Here is a 21448-nt window from a genome sequence, read left to right as displayed (position 1 = left end):
AGCTGTTAAGAATACAAAACAGATAGGCTTAGGAGGCCATTGCAGTAACCCAGGTGAGAGACAATAAACATTTAAAATGTGAGGACACAGGAGGATAGGAGTGTGGCTGGAACCTGCCACAGCCCACTTGACACTAAGGGTGAGACAACTCAGCAGCAGTGACAATTCCCTAACCCTTGCTGTAGCACCAGTGGGAAGGACAATGTGTTAGGAATATAGGTGCTAAGTTTAGCTTCGTTAAATATCCCAAACAAATCAAAAATGCGAAACCAAATTTGTTTCATGGGTACCTCCTTCTACAGCATGCTCTACTTACCTCACCTTCCTCAGTCATTTCCCTTGTCTGGTTTTCTTTATGCATTAGCATCTTCAATGTCTGCTAATGTTCTAACAGTGCTTTAACTTTCCAAGACTTACATTAAGTTAAAGTGACAGAATAATGAAAGATTCCATTGAAACATTTTTTTTTCTAGAAACCTAGAGATAATAAATACTATTATTGTCTTTTTGCTGTTACAAAGCCTAACACCAATAGCAACAAAATGTAATATTTATTTATTTTTATTTTTTTAGGGAACAGCTTCATTCTTTATTGAAGACCTATAACATTTTTTATGGGAACCAGGAAAATTTGCATATTTTATATGGACAGGTAAGACCATCAAAGAAATGCATCCAAGTTTGATTAACAGAAAGAAAAATACTCTGTAAATGTTCAGAGGAGTAAGGATGGGTTAGAGTCTATAACCTAGTAGCACAAGTGGTCTGGGAGAAACAAGTGAATCTTTAACCTGATTTTAGTTTCTATTTTTAGACTATATCACAGAATACCAGGCCTGGACATGTGTGATCTTCCAAACATTTTGGGAATAGGAAAGCATTTAAAAGTAATTTTTTTCTTATATATTTATTTTGGTTCTGGGTATTGAACCAAGGGGCTTTCTACTACTGAGCTACATATGTCTCAATCCCATTTATTTATTTGTTCTTTTCCTTTTTTTTTTTTTTTTGTGTGTGTGTGGTGCTGATGATTGAACCCAGGGCCTCATGCATATGAGTTAAGCACCTACCAACTTAGTTATATCCCCAGCCCTACCCCTTTGTATTTTGAGGCAGGGTATTACTAAGTAGCTGAGGCTGGCCTGAAACTTGTGATCCTCCTGCTTCTGCCTCCTGAGTTGCTGGGGTCATAAATGTGCACTGTCATACCCAGCTAAAAATAATTCTAATGATATATTTTCTTTATGTTTAAAAACTGGAGTGTGAATATGTTTTGAGCAGCAATTTCATTAGAAATTTATCATAATACTTTCTTACAAATGTACCAGGATATATATAAAAGGATGTTTGTTGTGACATCATTTTTAATGGAGAAAAATTGAAGGTATCTGAAGTCTACCACTGGGGAGTATTCAAATAAATCACCTATAAACTCAAACTTGATTTGGTTGTTCAAATGGATAGTTAGATTCTGATCAATATACACCATATCATAACAACAAATTTAAAAATTTTGAACAGTATGGGAAAGTCATGAAACTAGAATGCATTTTTAGGGGTGCAACTGGCATGCTACTATACAAAGTAATCTTAAGTTTTCTTTTTTTAAATCTTTTTTAAAAATCTGAATGCTTTAGTCTCCTTAGCTGTCTGCACTCAGTCTCATATTCTAATTTGACTCTCTTCACTTCTTTACAGTTCTGGCTTCAGGGAACATTAGAATTTTCTACTCCTGATTTAAACCTCCAGATTTGAGGGTGCAGCATAGAATTTCAACCACTATGATGTGACTTAAATTTACAAGTTGTAAAGAAGGAAATTTAAAAACACTTGTTTTAGTCAACTTTTTCATTACTGTGATTAAGGACCCAATAGTACAATTGTAGAGGAGAAAAGTTTTATTTGAGGGCTCATGGTTTTAGAGGTCTTAGTCCATAAAAGGCTGGCTCCATTCATTCGGGCTCAAGGTAAGGCAGGACATCATGGCAGAAAAGTGTGGCAGAGGGAAGCAGCTCACGTGGTGATCAGGAAGCAGAGAGAGAGACTCTACTCACCAGATACAAAATATATGCCCCAAAGCCACGCCTCTAGTGTCTCAACTTCTCCAACCATTCCTACCAGCCTTCAGTTACCACTCAGTTAATCGCTACCAGGGGATTAAATCACTGATTCAGTTAAGGTTCTCACAACCCAATCATCTCTTCTCTGAACCTTCTTGCATTCTCTTACACACGAGTTTTTGGGGGATACCACATCTAAACTATAACAACACTCTAGCTTTTACTACTGAACTTAAATGATTTAGTACAATTAGATATTTCAATTACCTTCCCCAAATTAATACCATACTAAAAAAAATAACTAAACTCTTTATAAAGAAATAGACTAGAAAGTAAGTTTTATAGGAATATTCTTTGTTCTTAATATATGCTAATTGTTCTTAATATATGCTAATTTGTTTGCATGATGTTTTCTTCTTTTGTTGTACTATTTCTAATTCAAAATGAATTTTCAAATCATATTTATTTTTTTACAAATATATCTATGTTCTGCATCTTATGGTGTATTTCACAAGTATTATTTCACATGTTCTACATCATTTTGTGAGTTAAATTCAGCCTCATTTAGAAATGAATAAACAGTTGCTGAGTCCCTCAATGACTTTATTCTAGGTTCTAGTTCAATACAGTTTTTAAAAGGCTTCAATTTTAAACAGTATTAGAGCATTAGAATTCCACTTAATTGAAGAAGTATAGAGTTCAGAAAGCATTCTCACGTGTTCTACCCTCTGGTGGACATGCTGTTAGCATTATAACTTGCTCACTTTGCTGGGTACAGCTGTTTTCAAAAATTGAAAAAATGTGTCAAAGATAGAATTATTTTGCAGATAAACTGAGAAGTCATATAATTCCTTTGAGGATTTTTTTAACCTCTTAACATTTCTTATGAACTTAATTTCTACAACTTTGGTGAAAACATTTACCTTCTATAAGTAATACAGAAACAACTATAGAGACTATTGGTTTCTTTCTAGACTGAAGATGGGAAACTAATTGTTGAAGGAATGCTGGACATTTTCTGGGGAGTGAAACGACCTATACAGCTGAAAATACAAGATGACAAGCCAATCTCTTCTTTCACTATGTCAAAGTCACCAGATGTCTTTTCTAACAAAGGGTGAGCAATCTTTCATGCTTTTAATTCCTTAGATGATCTTCATAACAATTTTATTGCATGTGCTTTTACACAGCCTCATACAATACCCCAGTAACTCCATGAATTAAGTGTTCAGGGCTCTTTGGAATTTGGGAATTTGTACAAGATTTCCCAATGACTATGCCACAAAACCAGACTTTATTTTACTTCTATGGACTCCAGACTTTTTCTCCCACCTGGAAGACCACAGGCTTCATTGCAAGAGACAAAGAAGAAAGGCAGAATCCAGTTATTCATGGCCTGGTCTCTGAAAAAGGGGGAAGAGGCATAACATTTACATATATCCTCTCCTTGGAACAAGTCTTTTCTTGCTTTCCAGAAGGATGACTTAATTATGTTCCACCTAATTGTCCTGATCCTGTTTAACAGAGCACAACAAAGTGCATTTGAAGTTAAATAAGTACACAAAACACAGTTCTCTGTATGGATTTATGTAACTGTACCTTGAATATCAAAGTTGGGCTGATTTTTTTTATTACCCCTTACAAATTTTAGGAAATTTTATAAATATTCCCAGCAAGAATCAAACTTACGAAAGTTCCTTTCTTTTCTTCTTTTCCTTCCTTCCTTCCTTCCTTCCTTCCTTCCTTCCCTTCTCTCCTTTTGATCCTTAGCCTCATCGCCCTTTTGCATATGCCATGAGATCCTAAGCCATTTCTTCTCATCTTTCATCCTCCCATCCACTAATGGATGAGTTGGAGTTCTATCAGAGGAGAGGGTATAGAAAGAGCTGCCAAGACAATTTGCCCCATCTGATCTTTGGCCACAACTAAGGAAAACCAGGTATTATCTTGAAGGAAGTCTGCTTTTCCTTTGGAGAAAATATTTAAGCCTCACCATGATTTTTACCTTTTCTCAAATATTATGCTCCAGCAATGCTGAATGTTTTGTAATTCCCTAAACATATTCTGAAGTTTCTTCCTTGCCTATCTTACTCTGCCTGGAAGTCTACCTGCTTCTCAACACCCATTTTCCTGACTTTCTTCTATCTAATCCTTTAATTCTCAGGTCAGGTAAAAAAAGCCTTCTTGATCTTTCAGTCTATGCTCAGTATAGCTGGCCACTTCTCTATATCACCTCTAGAGCATGCATCCCATTGTATTTGTACACACCTATCTCCCTCTCTGCAGTGTGAGCTGCTAAATGGTACCCAACTGACCTGGAATCATCTTTGTGTTCCAGTCCCCCAGTGAGGTACCCAGAAACTGATTAAATTACTTCTTCTTTATGTGACAGCACTGTCTCTCTGTCTGCCACTTCTTACTAGTCTTCCTTCCATCTAAGCTAAGGACTCTGGGTAGGCATAGGGTCTACTACTTATGAAAAAGCAAAAGACAAGCAACAGTCAGGCAGCCTCACGAAGTCCTACATTCATCTCCTTCAGGTACTAGATGACTGATAGCGTAACAGAGCCTCTTTGAAATTAAAAGTTTCAAATCACTTTTTGCTCCTGAACTTCTTCATGCTAAGAATAGAAATTGAGAAGGTTTACCCCTGGCCCTGGCAGGCACCAAAGAAACTTAAACCGTGACATATTTCTGACTAGCACAGCCTAGCTAGATCTATATATGTACATTTCCTGAGTTTTGTTTCTAAAATCGTAACTACTTCTGTAGGACTGACGGAGCAATAAACTAGCTGCTTCTCTCCATGTTTGGTCAAACTGGGTCTCATTCATTTTTACTTTTTTTTATCGTTTGATTATTTTTTATGCAGGCAGGGGACCAAATCCAGCCAGCTGGGATCTAGGCAAGTTCCCTGGCTTGGCTGTTGTTAACAATAGTACTGATGATTTAAATGTCTAGGAGCATCAAATTACTCAACTTTATAAGATACAAATTCACAAAATTAGCCATTGCATTTCATATTATCTAAAAACGCATGGCAAATTTCTCTGAGCAGCTAGCTCCTTTTGATGCATTTTCATTTTTTGATTCATGAAAACTTAATAAGTGTGGTGCATTAAATTAAAGGAAGATGTCAAGGAGATGGAAGGAAAGTACTTGCAATATCACAGTAAACCATCATTATTTTGAGTGGCTATCCCAAAATATTTTTTTAATTTCTGAAAATCAAAATACTTGTTCCTAATACTCCTAAATTTTTGGATAACTTTCAAGATCCCAAGTAGTCAAGGTAATATTAATGTTATTCTATATACTGAGGCAGATTATAAGATGATACCCTTATGCTTTACCTTTTATGGAACCTATTTGAATTTTTCATTGTTTACCAGAACATTGATCTCCTATTGTTTAAAGTTGAAAAGGAATTACTTAGAAAACTACATCAGATTGCCTTTACCATAGTAACAAGACTTACTAGAATATCTGAAGTATGCTTTTGCAGAATATCAGATATTTCTGGTGGACAAGAACTAGCAGGAAATAGTGGCACTCCTTCCACAAACACTTAGATTCTCACACACATAAGAGCAAAATTAGATTTGGTTGTGATTAATAAGTCAAGAATACTTGGTGAAAATTAGCTGAACATTCATATTGGAAGACAAAGCATAACTTGGAATGGCTTTTCAGTGGTCTCTGGTTCTCTCATGGGGTGCATAGCCAAACTTAGGTATCATTCTTTGTTTTAATCCAATCTTAAATGTCCTAATTCTGGTTACCACTCTGGTTGACTCATTTAAATTCTAAGCCTCTATTTGATTGTGTAAAGAAATTGACTAGCCCCTCACCCAAGGTTTTTCCAAAGGGCCTTTTTCCATTCAGGGCACCTGCAGGCAGAACTTAACACCTCTACTCTTGCAAGAACATGGACTTGGTATCTCCAGTGGGTGAACGAGCAGGAAAGGTCATGGCTGTTGTGTACCCAGCTGCAGGAAGGGCTGCAATTGCATGTCTTTCAGTTCACTGTTTGAGAGAATCGTCAGTCCTATCATGCTAGTTTGTTTTAATTATGTTAAAAATGAGTCACACTGAGGAAGTAGCAATTACATAGGAGTTGTAGCAACAAAAAATAAATCTGTTTGAGTTCTGACCACTTGTGATCCATTATAGAAATGAATCTGTGAGCAGCACTTTGATCTCTCATATTTGGGCCAAGTGTTCTCTTTGAAACTTTTCCATTCAAAAAGTAAAAATAAAAAAGAAGAAGAGGAAAAGAAAAGGAAAGGAAAGAACAGCTTCATTGAGGTTATTTTTGATTGCACTATTTTTCATTGCTATTTTTAATATTTTTTTCAAAATCAGTATTGTCATGTTTTGAACAAGTCATGGCAGAATGAGATAAAGAGTAGAAACAGGACAGGTGCATATTTGAATAGCACCAGTACTGTTTTTATTTTTTTACCATATGGTTAGGGAAGTGCTTCTATTTGTCTATCAAATTTCTACTTCCATTTTATTTTGCAACTCATTAGGAAACCTCCTTAGAGTTTAAATTTGCAAATGGTACACATCCTGAAGTTTGGTTAGAGCAATTCAAACAGTCCTGTGTTTGGGCAAGTTAAACTATTTGATATTAAACTTCCAACCAGTTCTCTCTTGAAAACACTGGGTAACTGCCCTCAAGCTTAGTCATGTGTACAGTTGTACAGAATGGCACTCAAATTACACAATACACAGCTTAAAAGTCTTTTTTTTTTCAGCTGTAGATGGTAAGGAGGAAAATAAACCAAACACTAAATATATTGAGCCATGTTCGAACTCCTGTGTCTGTGTGGCACCTTTAAACTGAAGAAGAGGACAGCTGACAACTTTACCAGAGTCACCAATAATTTGTGTTGCACATCACTGGTCTGGCATCCTGGGAATTCTTACATCCCCCATATGAAATACCATCAAGTTGCTTGCCCATTTAGTTTCTGCTTTTCCGTGGAATTCCATCTTTTCTACTGATTACCCTCTTTCTCTGATAACTAAACCTGCCCTTTTTTGATTATTAATCTGCTATAGATTAGATTGGAAGTGGATAATTTTTATATAATGTGAGAATAATTAGATTCCACATTAGGACCTGAGTAGTCCTCCTTTGAGTTAAGTTATTACATGTAGTATTTGCCCTTTATATCATTTATTTTAACCAACTAACTATATTCTGGACAAGAGATCTTGCTGGAAAATTCATTAACAAATATATCAGGATTGTGTTATCTATTTCTTATGCCTATTGTGAGATGAATTAATAAAATAGCTGGAAAAGAGTTCTGAATAATTCAGAAGTCAAGGAAAAACAAGAATGATTTTTTTTCACATTCTCTACCATTCGTATTAATAGATTTCCCTCCACATACTCTATCAATGACATTTTGGTAGTGTTAATGTCACATACTCCCTAGGGTGAATATGTTTTTGTTCACAATACACAGATATTATGGAAGATGTCTTTATTGGGACTAAGACTGTTTCCATAAATAACGGTGTTCATTTCCCCAAGAGATCCAGGAATATGTGGATCCCAGTTGTGCTTAACCCATGGAAATGGATTCAGATGATGGTGATGAAGATGAAGACAATTCTGATAAGTTTTAGATATATACTAAGTATGTATCATACTCACATTAAGTATTATTCAGGGCACCATTTCAAGAACTTTATATGAATTAATTCATTTAATCAGTAAAGGCACCCCATCCTATCTCATACCATCACCATCTCCATTTTACAGATAACACTAAGGCCAAGAAATGATAAGTAACTTGTTTAAGATCAGATAAATAAAATAAGTGTTAGCCTGCTGCAAAAATAAGCAGGTTTCATTTACTCAGGGCACCAGAATACATAGAAAATTTCTATATTCCAAAATAAATCATAATTTTCTATAGACAGAGTTTCTCATACATTTTCCTCCTTTGTGTTTTTCATGTGGTCAGGGTACTATATCTTATTATTAGGCACTATATCTTATTATTTCAGAGTTACTTTACATAATAATCATTTTAATACAATGGGTATACTCAATACATATTGGTGGAATGAACGCTTTAGTATCTAAACTCCCCTAAGAATATAGTGAGGTATGCTTGTAAAAATGAATCATATTGGTTTCGGTCAATTACATTTGCATATATGCTTCATAGATTCTATATAACCTTGTGTTTCAGTGTATAACTGAATTATTACATTAAAGATATCAAGATGTGGCTCCAAAAAAAGTTCAGGAAGTACTTAAAACACATACTGATGACTTTGATATGAATATAATGTTAATAGCATCATAAAATTTTTATAATTTTGAATAATATGTCTACCTACAAAAACCTACAAGTATTATATTAATATTATAAATCTGAAAATTATCTTGAGTTTCAATACAAATGAAATTGATGACATTTACAAGATTTATTACTTTTTAGGAGAATGACACGCTGGGGGGAATTTGATGATCTTTATCATATCAGTGAGCTGGAGAGGACCCAGATTCCATTGTCTGAAGCAAGCAATTCCCAGGAAGGTCAGTATCAAAACTTGCTAATGGGGAGACTTTATTTTTAATCAGTGTAAAACCTGACTCCTAAATGTTTCTTTCTACAGACCACTACTCAGTAAACTCTTGCCATACACACACACACACACACGTATACACACACATATATATGAAATATATATGAATTATAAGAAATATATACAGATAAGTATTTCTTTAAAATATCCTAGAAGCATAGTAATTTAAGTTTCTACAATATGATGTTCAAGAACCTTATTTTGCTATATAAAAATATGCTGACCTTTTAAAAAATTACATCAAGTCCCTTAGCTTTATTAGATTACCTAGAGCTAATGGTTTGAACAAAGTTTGTATTGTTAAGTGTTCACTATTTTCCCTGAGGATTAGAGCCATTTATTATTCTCATTAGCTTCATGTTAGACCAAGTCCCTCAGAGCTAATATCACATTGTTTTTAGACGTTGAACATTTTAGTTAATAGATATTTAAGTAGTATTGCTGCTTAGAAAGAGGCAAATATGCTATAGTCACTTTTATATTTGGTAGTTATTTTAATTTTTAAAAGATAAATCTACTTAAATATCAAATGGTCTTCTATCAGACTTGAGGATCCAATGGAAAATTCCAGTTCCTATAACATGTGATGTTAGTAGTTGCAATAATAATGATGATTACGTGACAGTGGTAGTAATAATAATGATTATTACAGTTGTAATTTAGTGAGACTCTGCCAAATATCAGTCATGATATTTTATATTTTAAATGGATGTTTTTTATGTACTTCTCATATATAGAGATCCAAAAAGGATTTGATGACTGAAGCTGGGGGCCAGGGCAGCAGGGTTCAGACACCTAAACTGGGGCTTTGATATTTCCAGCCCAGGTTCAGACCGATCAAGGGGCATGCAGCTGGTATTGAATTCATAAGCTTATCAACAACTTCCAGTGTTTGTTTTTTAGTTTTGTTTTTAAACCCTTCTTAATTCTGTTTCCTCCACTCTCTCCATAAGTTCTCAGATACTGTAACAAAACGTGATATTTTTTCCAAGTTTCCCTTATCTTTGTCTTATAGGATCTTATTATCTATAGGCCCATCCAACTATCTCTTTGCTATCTCTTTGAAAATCATCATTAAATCCAAAGGAATCTTAATATCAGGCACCAAAGCTACCACAAAAATCTATTTGTATTTATGCACTCGTTCCAGAGCAAGATTAAATAACTCATACCTATTTGATGGTACTGTAGTCACAATAGAAAATTATTTAAGATTCCAAAGTAAAATAGAACACAGATGGTACCAGATGGCCCAGTTCTTACAGAAAAACCAGTTGAGAAAATTGGAAAAAGTACTGAAGGCAGTTTTGAATCTTCTGCATCTTTAGGCTAGGAATACATTGCTGCTCAGTCCAATTTCATTTAACGGTTACAGTACACCCAATAGTAACTAGGTCAGTCTGAAGCTTTACTATAATTTTATATTCTAAAATCTGGTATATGAATTGGAATAACAGAATAACCAAATTTTGACTAGAGTGTGGGTCATTGTTGAATTCACATGGCCCAATGACAAGAAACAATAGGATAGTGGTCAATTAAGGGGAACGACCAAATCGTATTCCTAGAATGAATTATCTGATATGTTACTAGCTGACATCTGTCCAAAGCATATTGATACTTTTGTTTTTATAAAAGATGGGAACAAAATCTTTCAAGATTCTTACATACATTAAAAATGGCTTCTCAAGCGTCTATAGAATTTTTAGGGCCAATGTCCATCTTCTCAGGAGTAAATGTAAAACCAAGATCCAGACTTGACTCCATAACTTGAAGGTACTGTGTTCACAGAAAAGTCACTTCAACTCATTGTGCTTTATCTTACCAATATGAGATCAGATTAATAGAATATTAAGTTTCTTCCATCTCTAATATTCTGAAATTCTATAAAATTTACTATTCACACTAAATTAACATTGAAAGAATGCTCCACCCCCAAACATGTGATTGTTGTGATCATTTCATGTGAGACACAATTCACTGAGAGAATTTTCTATTTGATCAATCCCCAACAATATTTAGAAAGTAAATATGTAGACAAGTAGTGGATTGTGATGCTTTTAAACAGCTAGGAAATAGCAATATCCTCAAAATTAAAGAAAACATATCCCAATCTACCTAGGATACAAGGAGATGGGCAGCTAAATGATATGGGCTCATGATCTTTATTCTTCCCAGACTATTTATCTTATCACAGCAGTACTCTGAAGCCATATGCATATGAAGAACCAGAGTCCCCATTGCTCTATAGAACCATGAGTGAAGCAGCCCTGGTAAGAAAAAGAATGAAGCCTCCAATGATGGACCGAAAAGACAGACAGAGCCATAGGGCCTCTATTAATGGACACTTCTATAACCATGAAGTGAGTGAGTCACAGTTCCATTAATGTGATTTAAAACAATGTTGTCTATTGCTCTAACAAAAGTTGAATGCCACTCAATTCAACTTAAAATTTAGTATACTAATAATAACAATGGCAGTAGTATATCTAACTTTCACTGGGCACTCCCTATGTGCTAGCTCTAAACTAAGTGTTTCAAATAGATTTTTGATGAATTATCTCATTAACCTCTAGAGCTATCCTATGAAATAGGTACAACTATTTTCTCTTCTTTACATGAGTTAATTGAGGTTCACAGAGGTTAAGTCATTTGTCTTAGAGCACACTGCTTTTAAGTATTAACTCTAAATTTGAATCCAGATTTGTCTGATTCCAGAACCCAAGTTATTAATCAGTGTGGTGGTTGAACTCCACCTAAGTGTCAGGAATTGAGCCTGGTATTGGAAATATACCAATGGGTCAATGGATGCCTCTGCCAGCATGAAGCCATAGAGCTTGCACAGGGAAATAAAAATACCAAGAGATAATGTCAGAATAATGCAAAGAATACAATGGAAGTTGGCTCAAAGGACACTTGAATATTAACATTTAAATAAAAGGGAAAAGTCAGCCAAAACATATTTATTCTAATAAATCAAACTTCTTATTTTACTTATTCTCTTTTTTAAATTAATTAATCAATTTTACAATAGAATGAATTTTGACATATAGTACACAAATGGAGCACAACTTCTTCTCTTTCTCTTTCAAGTTTTGTACCTGCACACATATTTTTGTAATGAATATGTGGTTATGGTTTGGAAAAAAATTGTGTTCTTACCTGCAACTAATGTATGCTATATTTATGTATGTCTTTCCATTAGTACTTATAAGACATTTCATGTTGCTGAAGGTAGGAAATATATCATTCTTTTCTAATACTCAAATATTTTTATGTCATATTCTTTAGTAATCATTTATGCCTTTTTTAAACACATACTTTAAAAGCACTTAACTATATCAAGCACCTTCTGGACCTTCAATCAGAAATATCAACTGATTTCTCTGTAGGGTTTTTACTATAGAATTTTCTACATTATTGCTTATTTTCTGCAGCTGGGAGGCTATCAGTACTGTGTTTGGAACCCAGTGGGGAGAAACCTCTCTTCTCAATCCTTTGTTCAAATTAAACAATTTTTTTCTGGTTTCAATAACTATCCTCCTACCTATAAAGTAGCGTTAAGCATTCTCCACAGATATTTACATACCAATTATCCTGGTTTCTTTCTCTTCTCAGGAATTATGCTATTTGTCATCATCTTGTGGGCTGATCTGTGTTGAAGAAATGTTGCTACAAATGAGTGGCTTCCAAATAGATCACTTGTGCTGGGAATGAAAATAGCACTAAACTGTCATCTTAACATAGTGGTTAAGTTCTTGAGCTCTGGAGCTTGATAACATGATTTCAAATTTTTGTCAAGCAAAGTTAATAGGTTGCCCAATCTCTTGGTCTTTGTTTCTTCCATACTTTCCTGTTTTACAAGGTTGTTGGTGGGATTAAATAAAATGAAGCAAACTAAGCATTTCCCCATTTATTGTTCTGGCACACAGAGTTATATTTCCTCCAAGATGAATGTAATAAAGTGTGCACACACCATTAGTTACCTACTTCTGAGTCCCCACTTATGTATTACTTTTTCTCCTTAATTTAAGCACATATCATTTGTATCATAAAATTTAAAATTGGTTTTATTTTATTTTATTATTGTGTTAAAAATTAATTTAGTAAGTATTTATAAAGGGTCTAGAAGAGTTTGATACATTGTCAAGACTATGTTAAATAATTAGTTATTTGAGAATTCTAGAATATCCTGTGAAATAATGTCATCACTTTCAGGAATTATATATTCTTCCCACTTCAGATTCACAATATGATTTTTGTTAGCTTTATATAATTTAAAGGACTTATATGACATTTTTTCCTAGACATCAATTTTCACCCCGGCCTTTGGATCAGAAACCAAGGTCAGAATAAACAGTACCATGACAACTGAAGAAGTAATAAAGCAACTTCTCCAAAAATTTAAGGTACTCTTTATACTAAGCAGAGCTATACGTATCTTGAATATAATTTAACTGTGGACAAATAAATGCACTCTTCTGAAAAGACCCATGAACATGTAAATCTAAATTGTATGTCCAGTTCTGAAGGAGTCTTTTCTTTGTATAACACCATTTAGTAATGATGCCCTGAGAAATCACATTATTTCCAAGAGGGCAGAGGTTTTATGTTTGAGAGTAAAAAAGGAAAGTGAGGATATAAATGCATAATTTGGAGTTGGTTGGCTTAGAAAATATCATGAAAACAAAGAATCATGTCTGTTCATTTTTTTTTCCATTGACAGATTGAGAATAGTCCTCAGGATTTTGCTCTTTACATTATTTTTTCAACAGGAGGTAAGAAAGCTTGATCATTCTTTGCACCTGACTCCAGTGTATTATAATGACCTCATTCTGTGGGGGAAAAAAAAAGAGAGGAAAGGTAGGAGAAAGAGAAGAGGGTTTTCAAACATTACTTATGTCCTTCAATTTTAGAGAAAGATAATCTAAAGTTGAAGTATCCTCAAAGAATTTATAATACTTAAGAGTTTTCTTAGTGGCCATTCGATTATCTGAATGGGGATCAGAACCCCTGGGGGTCCACTGAGGGTTCTCCAGGAAGTGTTAGGCAATTATATCTCTGTCCACCTCTGCACATCTATCTTTTTCATTTTCTCTTCTTGCTGTATCTATTAGGGTAGTCATCACTGCCTCCCATTTCTCTCTGACCTGATTGTCTCTTTCTTACTCATCAATTGTTGAGGTACCACAGGTACCACAGGGCTTGTGTTCAAATAACCCTTATTTTACTTAATAATGGCCTCAGAGTAGTGATGCAGATGATATTATTAGAATATATTTGTTACAGTTTTATACTTTATTATTAGTGTCAATCTCTTATTGTGCCTAATTTATAAATTAAACTTTATCATAGGTATGTGTGTATAAGAAAAAGACATGCCATGTGTAAGATTTGGTACTATCTGCAGTTTCACCCACTGGAGTCTTGGAACAGCTGCCCCAAACCAGGGGAGGGGGGATACTGTACCATTTCAAGTGAGAGCTTCCTGTTGTATGTTCTCTTTAGGTCTATTTCTTCCGAAATGAGACAAAGAAAGTGAATGGGAAAATCATCTTTCTTCTTTTTCTCTAGGATGATCCCTGAATGTAGTTGATTCTTGTTTTCATTTGCAGAGCAGAGACGGCTAAAAAAGACAGATATCCCACTACTGCAAAGGCTTCTACAAGGACCTTCCAAAAACAACGCTCGAATTTTTCTCATGGATAAAGATGCAGAAGAAATTAGCAGTGATGTATGGATATGACCACCCTGAATCTGCCTCTGCATCTTCCCTCCTGACTCAGCACCTCTCACATAAATGTTCTGCTTTCTTTTTTTGTGTGTTTTATCTTTCTCAGGTGGCGCAATACATTAACTTTCATTTTTCCCTCTTGGAGTCCATTCTTCAAAGATTAAATGAAGAAGAGAAAAGAGAGATTCAAAAAACAATAGCAAAGTAAGTCAAGTGTGTGCACCTGGGCACTTGGTCCTTTTAAAAGACTGAATGCACAGTATGCGTCCGTTTTTAATACTCTCTCCTACTTCTCATTTCCAGATTCCACACAGAAAAGGCCATTATACTGAAATGTCTTCAAAGTAAACGGAAAGTAAAAACAGAGACGACAGTTTAGTAATACAGGCCTCGATTACTAAAACATGTCAACAAAATTACAGAGAGATTGCTATTTGACAAATGCGTAAAGTCTGCACTAGCATTCAAACCATTACCTGTGACTTTGAACTGGTAGAAAACCAAATGTTGAAGCAGCTTGTTTTTCTTTGAAGTGTTAAGGTTAACCAGGGTTCATGTTTAGACTAAAATTGAGTTCAAATCTAGTTTCAGGAACTGAAATAAGTTTGGATACTGTGTATTCCAAAAATATCTATTATCATAAAATGTGTAATGAACATAAGTTTAAGTGGCATTTTTAGATATTATGCAGGTCAAACTTCTTTTAGCTTGAATTCTCAAGAGAAGTGAAATATCAGCAACTGACACAGAAATGACTGGAAGTAAAAACAGCCAGTTCTTAAAATGAACAAGAATCATATTCCTACACCATCAGGGATCTGACAGTCACAGTGTTCCACATCTCCTTGAACAAGCTGACATTTTCATTAAAGCCAGGACTGCCTCTCTTTGAGTTGATGACTGTAATATTACAGCTATCTATCTTTTGGGAAGGAAAAGATTATGGAGTCTGTTAAGAGATCCAAATTATCATTTTCTCAGTCTTGGCCCTTTTTTCTTTCTCTGCTCTACTAAGCACTTTCAAAACTATTCTTAAAATTGAACTCCCTTTCTTTATTTTTCCAAGCAAATATACCACAAAGACTTAATATATTGCATTAGATAAAACCAGACTTGGCCACAAATATCTATTTTTGGCTGAATGAGTACAGTGGATAAAGCAAAGCTGTGGTGGCTGTGGCAGGCAGAGGTCTGGAACTGTACTGTCGCAGCACCCTGGTCTACAAGTCACACTCGAGGTACTTACAGTCTGCTAAGCTCATCTTGAAAAAACCCACTCAGAAGGAAGAAATGCTACAAGTTCCAGCTATGATTTTATTTATGAATCTGTGTTAAAATGAAGAATGGTCCAACATTCTTCCACTCCCCAAACTACTTCCACTTGCATTTTTCATAAGCATTCTGTTATATTGTTGGTCATTGCATATCCTAAGGAATAAGGTTGTATGTAATAAACCCAGTTGAAAGATTAATTATTAACATTAAAATGTGAAACATTTTTAAGACAGAGGTATTACTTACCATTATCACAAAAATCTGAACTGGTTGAAAGTGAAAGTGTACTATGACTTTTTCTGTTACTCTTTTACTGAGTAAAAAAGAGGCTTCTACTTTTATCATCAATGAGTTAATAGGAAAATAGTTTTGTCTCACTAAAATAAGATAAATGTGATAGTTAAAATTCAGTCTACTTAAAAAAATTAAGGCAGTATGAAGTGCCTTCTATAAATGATAAAAATTAACATATTGAAAATCTACAAAATGCATAAGTACCAAGCCTTGCATAGAAAATAAAAAGATATATGTTATGAAATGATATGAAAATAAAAATCCCAGATGAGGGAGTACAAATGGCAACTAAGTATATGAAAAAAAGTTGTATCTTTAACAGCGATCGCCTCTGTGTATATGCTCAATCAGCAGACAGAAATATGCAGTAACTTAAAAAGAATTATGAAGTCATGATGGGAGAGTATGTGTAAAGATGGTAAGAGAACATGAAAGGGTACCTAAGGCTGAGGGAGACAACCCTAAAAAGGAAGAAATTGAATGGGGATTTCAGAATTTACTGGGAAAGGTGTGGTTGCAGCCCCCTGGATAGAAGTTAGGGAGGCTGCCCAGGCCAGAGCAGCAGCATACTTGCTGGGCAAGCAGGGAACTAACCTTTGGAGTGTGACTAGATGAGGGAGATACACAGAGGAACTAGGAGCTTTGTTAAAGGTGGACACGAAGACTGGGAGCTGAAGGGGCTGTTTTGCAGGAATCTAGAATAATACTGTATAAGATTTAGGCTGGGGCATCTTCGAAGCTGCATGGAACAAATGCCAGGAAAGAAGCACACTAGATCGCTGACCCCTTGAGTCTGCGAGCAGACACTGTGCTCAGATGTGACAGCAGCAATTTGAGCCAAGGAAGAGGCCTGTACCTGGGCTTCAGGGTAGACCACCATTGCCCAAATCAAAAGCTGGAGAAGCAGATGAAGCAACAAATGCTGAAGAAAGCTGCACCCTACAGGCAACTTGGGCTGGAGAAACCACTCTGAGCAGAGTGGTGGAGAAGCAAAGTCCTATATCCGGGAATCTGGCCTGCCAGCTCCTAGGAATTAAGAAAGCCTCCTTTCACCTGCATCGCCCTCTGCTGGCAAAGCATGACATCATGTAAACTGCAAAAGAAACTTAAAGGGCTGATGCTCATTTTCATAACAGCAGGCAACGAACTGAACTTGGAGTTGAAAAACAATAACATAGTAACTAGCATGTCAACAGAAGACAAATTCTATTAGCAAAGATAAAGAAATATTAACTACTCAATAAATCACAATGAGATGAGCACTCCGACAAATGATAGAAATACAAATAGGTGTGATTTTTTAAAGACAAGTTAGTAGTAAGCTTATTCTATAATTCTACATGAAAGATCTTATATAGAAATAGAGACACAAAGACATTCTTCAAATATAATATTGTCATTTATTGTGACAAAAGGAAGTGAAAAACATAAATGTCCAAAAAATAGGAAAAAGATTTAAGAAGAAACAACACATTTACTCAGAAAATGTTATGTGGTCATTAATTTTTTTTTCCAAATTTGGATTATAGAGCTAAATTTTCTTTATATAGCTAAGTAAGAATATATACATATTGCAAAATATTTATTATCAACAAGATACATATGTGTTTATATGTGTTACATACACACACTAATATTTGTGTGTACACACAAAAAAAGAATTTAAATGTAATTTTGTCTGTACTGTAGAATTATGAGTGATTATGTATTTCTAGTTTTGCTATACTTATTAAGCTTCGATAATAAATGTGTTAAATATTTTTTTCTTTGTGTGTGTGTGTGTGTGTGTGTGTTTATGGTACTGAGGATTGAACCCATGGGCACTCTACCACTGAGATACATCCCTAGCCCTTTCTGATTTTTTTTTAATATTCAATTTGTTTCATTTTTATTTGGGGTTAGGGTCTCACTTAGTTGCCCAGACTGGTCTTGAACTTGTGATACATCCATAAAATCTTTGGTACTTTTCCTCTCAAAAGATGCAGCCTAATCCTCCTCACCTGTGAATGAGTTGGACTTACTGATTTTTTTTTTACTTTTAATTGAAAAATAGCTATTCTATATTTATAGGGTTAAATGTGATGTCATATGTATACATTGTGGGATAATTAAATCAAGTTAATTAATATATCCAACACTTCACATACTTATCATTTCTTTATGATTAGTATATTTAAAATCTACTCTTTAAAAATAATTAGTGACTGGCTTCTAATAAGGGAAAGCAAAAGGAAGCATGTGTGACTTTGAAGATTAGATCATAAAAAGTCACTATGGCTTCCTTGTTGCTCTCTCTCTCTTGCTCTAGGGGAACAACTCTCATGGTCTAAGTAGTCTTAGGAAAAGGCTTACCTTATGAGGCATTACACTGAGGCCTTACACCTCTGTCAAAAGCTAGCAAGAAATCCAGGCCTCCCATCAATAGCTACATAAATGGACCAGCTTGAAAATGGATCTTCCACCCTCTGCCGAGTCTTGAGATAACTTTACCCCATCTACTAGTTTGACTGCAACTCGTGCAAGACCCAGAGCCAGAAAACTCAGTGTAATCACTATTGGATTTCTGATCCCTGTAAACAGAGAATAAAGGCTTGCTGTGATATGCTGCTAAATTTTAGGATAGCTCATTATATGGAAATAAACAACTAACACAATTTCTGAGGCAAAAATCTGTCTATTTAAGAGTTATTTTGCATAATACTATAAAGTTTTGTCACAAACACATTTTTCTTGTTTTATGTAGTTCAAATACTTCACCATTTATATATTGATCAAATTAAACTCTAGATAATTTATTATCCTTACTAACAGTAGAGAACCTGTCACATTCATCTTTATATACTTTGTTGTACTTCATATTGTGCCTTGTATATAGGATGTGCTCGATAAAAATAAGTTGAATAGAGTAATTAGTGAATTAGTGAATGAATAAGTGAGTAAATTATTGAATATTTATTATTAAATATTTTTATAAACTGTCCTTTATAAGTATGCTTTTTTCACAGTCTGATCCAATAACTAAAGAAATATAGAAACTCTGGTAAGTGATTTTCCCTAATATGGGAGTATATTTTATTATCTCATGGCTTTGTGGAAGACAGTTAAGCAGTGTTCTTATGGATTTTGGGGCTATTCAGATTGCTTTCAGGAACTGAAGTAGAAAGAACTCCATTTGCAAGGCAATTGATGAAGAGAAAAAGCTAGCAGTTGTGACTATTAGGCTGAGGTAAGTACATAGGAAAGGAAAGGAGAATAGGATGCAACCAGGGAGGGCAAAACCCTTCAATGGCATCTATTTGCCTTCTTAATAATATGTTAACACTTATTGGATTGAGCCACCTAAAATTATCAATATTTGACTTAGAAAAAAGCAATTTCATATAGTTCTACTTAATACACTTACCACTCACTAGGCACTATTTTAAGTGCTTTACATATATTGACTCATTTAATGCAAATGAAGACATTTAATCCCAATGAAGACATTATTCTTTCAAGTCCATGTTATAGATGAGAAAAGTAATCCATGAAGAGGTAAGAAGATTGCTAAGATCTTTAGTAGAAGAAATAGGTAGGATTTGTACCTCTGACTCTAGAATCCATACTCTTAGCACCCATAATCTAGGTCCTCACTTTCAACTAGGCTCTTTTAGTCTGGAATTCTTTTATGTGTCCTCACTTATATAATGGGAAACATAGTACAGTCATCCCTGAGTAACTGTGGGGGATTGGTGTCAAGACTTTCCTCAGATTACAAAATCTGAGGATGCTCAAGTCTCTTATATAAAATGACATAGTGTTTGCACATAACCTACCCACATCCTCCCATATCATGTAAATTATCGATTGACTACTTATGCTACCTAAGAGAATGTAAATATTATGTAAATAGTAGTTATATTGTTTAGGGAATAATGACAAGGAAAAAAGTCTGTGCGTATCCAGTACAGACACCATTGTTTTTCAAATATTTTCCATCTGCAGTTCATTGAACCCATGGGTGAGGAACCCAGAAATGAGAGCCTACTGTACCTACTCTATTGGACGGTTGTGGGAATCATGTGAATAATACACAGAAAAGCTGGCACTTTGCACTTGAGAAATATGTGATAAATAGTACAGTTAAACTAGCAGAAATCCTTACCCACCCTTGCAGCTTTCTATTCTACTAAGCCTTACTGTCCACCATTACTTCATTCCTGTCTTAAAAACAGCCAGATGAATCACTCACCCTCCCTGAAGACCTTCCTCACATCTCAGTTGAAACTAACTGTTCCCACTTTCTAGAGCTGGGCTAGGGTCACTTCTTTCAATGACAATATATGATCTCAAATTCCTGTATACCACAATGAGAGTTCATTGCTCTTGAAAAAACAGAAATGTGAGATTTGCTTTTTATTATAATTCCTTATGTGCTTATATCTTATATTAATTCATTAGAAATTTGTTCTTACTATATTCATATTTACATTATTCCCTACAGTATCTAGCACAGTGCACTGAACACATTATAAAGCCCACAACTGTTTATTGGATTTCATTTGCTAATGTGTACTACCATATTGAAATCACAGTGGTGAAGAAAAACAATATTTAAAATCAAATAAAGAGCACCATAATGACAATGAAATTTTTCTTCTATATTTCTCCAATCAAAAGTATGCATCTATCAGGAAAGTAAATATTACTGATTATTTCATTATAAAAAAGAATCTGGCAAAAGTAAAAATCAGTTCAAATTATAAGTTCTTTAGGTTATTTATAGCAAGATTTCCAGGGTAAAGACTAATCATCACCTAAAGATCAAATTAATATCATTCTTGACGGATCCAACATGGCGACGGGCGCGGAGAGATCAAGTCTCTGACCTCTTCAGCTGCGCAGGCATAGGGAGTCATAAACTGTCTAAATGCTGTTTGCTCAGGATCACTAGGCAATGCTGAGCTGACTTGGATCTGGGGCGAACAGCCTGAGACTCTCAGAACGCACACCGAGCCCGGATCGGCTGAATTCAAGCTCCCATTCGCCTGCTTCTTGCAGCCAAAGTGCTGTGACTCAGCACTAATGACCCGCTGAAACAACTGGTCGGCCCTTCTGAACTTACGGAGGTAAAAGCCAACTGAGCCTTCATAGGCAGTGGCCACAGGATTGAAACGGGGCTTGGGAGAGACAGTCAGGACCCACCCGTTGCATTGGTCACCCGGCAAAGGGAACGAACTGTCACCATTTGCATGGGATACCACCATGGCAGAGAACTGACTTCACCATAACGCGGCGGAGGAGATAACTTCATTGAAACCAGCGGCGACAGATGTGTAATACCCTAGCCCTCCCTCTCCACACAGCGGGGAAACCTTAAGGGCCCCTCCCAGCTCTCCTGTAAGGGCCCCTCCCAGCTCTCCCATGAGCGCAATAGCCAGACTGAGGGAATCAGGAGTGGCGCGGGACTCGTGGCACAGAACTCCCG

The 21448-nt window shown here is 35.3% G+C and overlaps 1 protein-coding gene across 3 annotated transcripts in view; it reads left to right on the top strand.

The window, feature by feature from the left end:
- The window catches only part of Rassf6 (Ras association domain family member 6), a 40867-nt gene extending 23203 nt beyond the window's left edge, over positions 1-17664 (top strand). For 2 of the 3 annotated variants that reach the window (XM_071614339.1, XM_071614340.1), the window contains exons 3-11: positions 574-652; positions 3035-3177; positions 8531-8628; positions 10857-11041; positions 12986-13087; positions 13405-13456; positions 14294-14412; positions 14519-14616; positions 14716-17664. In XM_071614339.1, the coding sequence (XP_071470440.1) occupies positions 574-652; positions 3035-3177; positions 8531-8628; positions 10857-11041; positions 12986-13087; positions 13405-13456; positions 14294-14412; positions 14519-14616; positions 14716-14791 (952 nt within the window). In that variant the 3' untranslated portion in view covers positions 14792-17664. The remainder of the gene's footprint in view (positions 1-573; positions 653-3034; positions 3178-8530; positions 8629-10856; positions 11042-12985; positions 13088-13404; positions 13457-14293; positions 14413-14518; positions 14617-14715) is intronic. The other variant, XM_071614341.1, reaches the window with a different exon arrangement.
- The last annotated feature ends 3784 nt before the right edge of the window (positions 17665-21448 follow it).

Source organism: Marmota flaviventris, chromosome 7, assembly GCF_047511675.1.
Source record: "Marmota flaviventris isolate mMarFla1 chromosome 7, mMarFla1.hap1, whole genome shotgun sequence".
Lineage (NCBI taxonomy): Eukaryota > Metazoa > Chordata > Mammalia > Rodentia > Sciuridae > Marmota > Marmota flaviventris.
The sequence above is the reverse complement of the archived record's forward strand: the minus strand, read 5'-3'. Positions and strand labels throughout refer to the sequence as shown.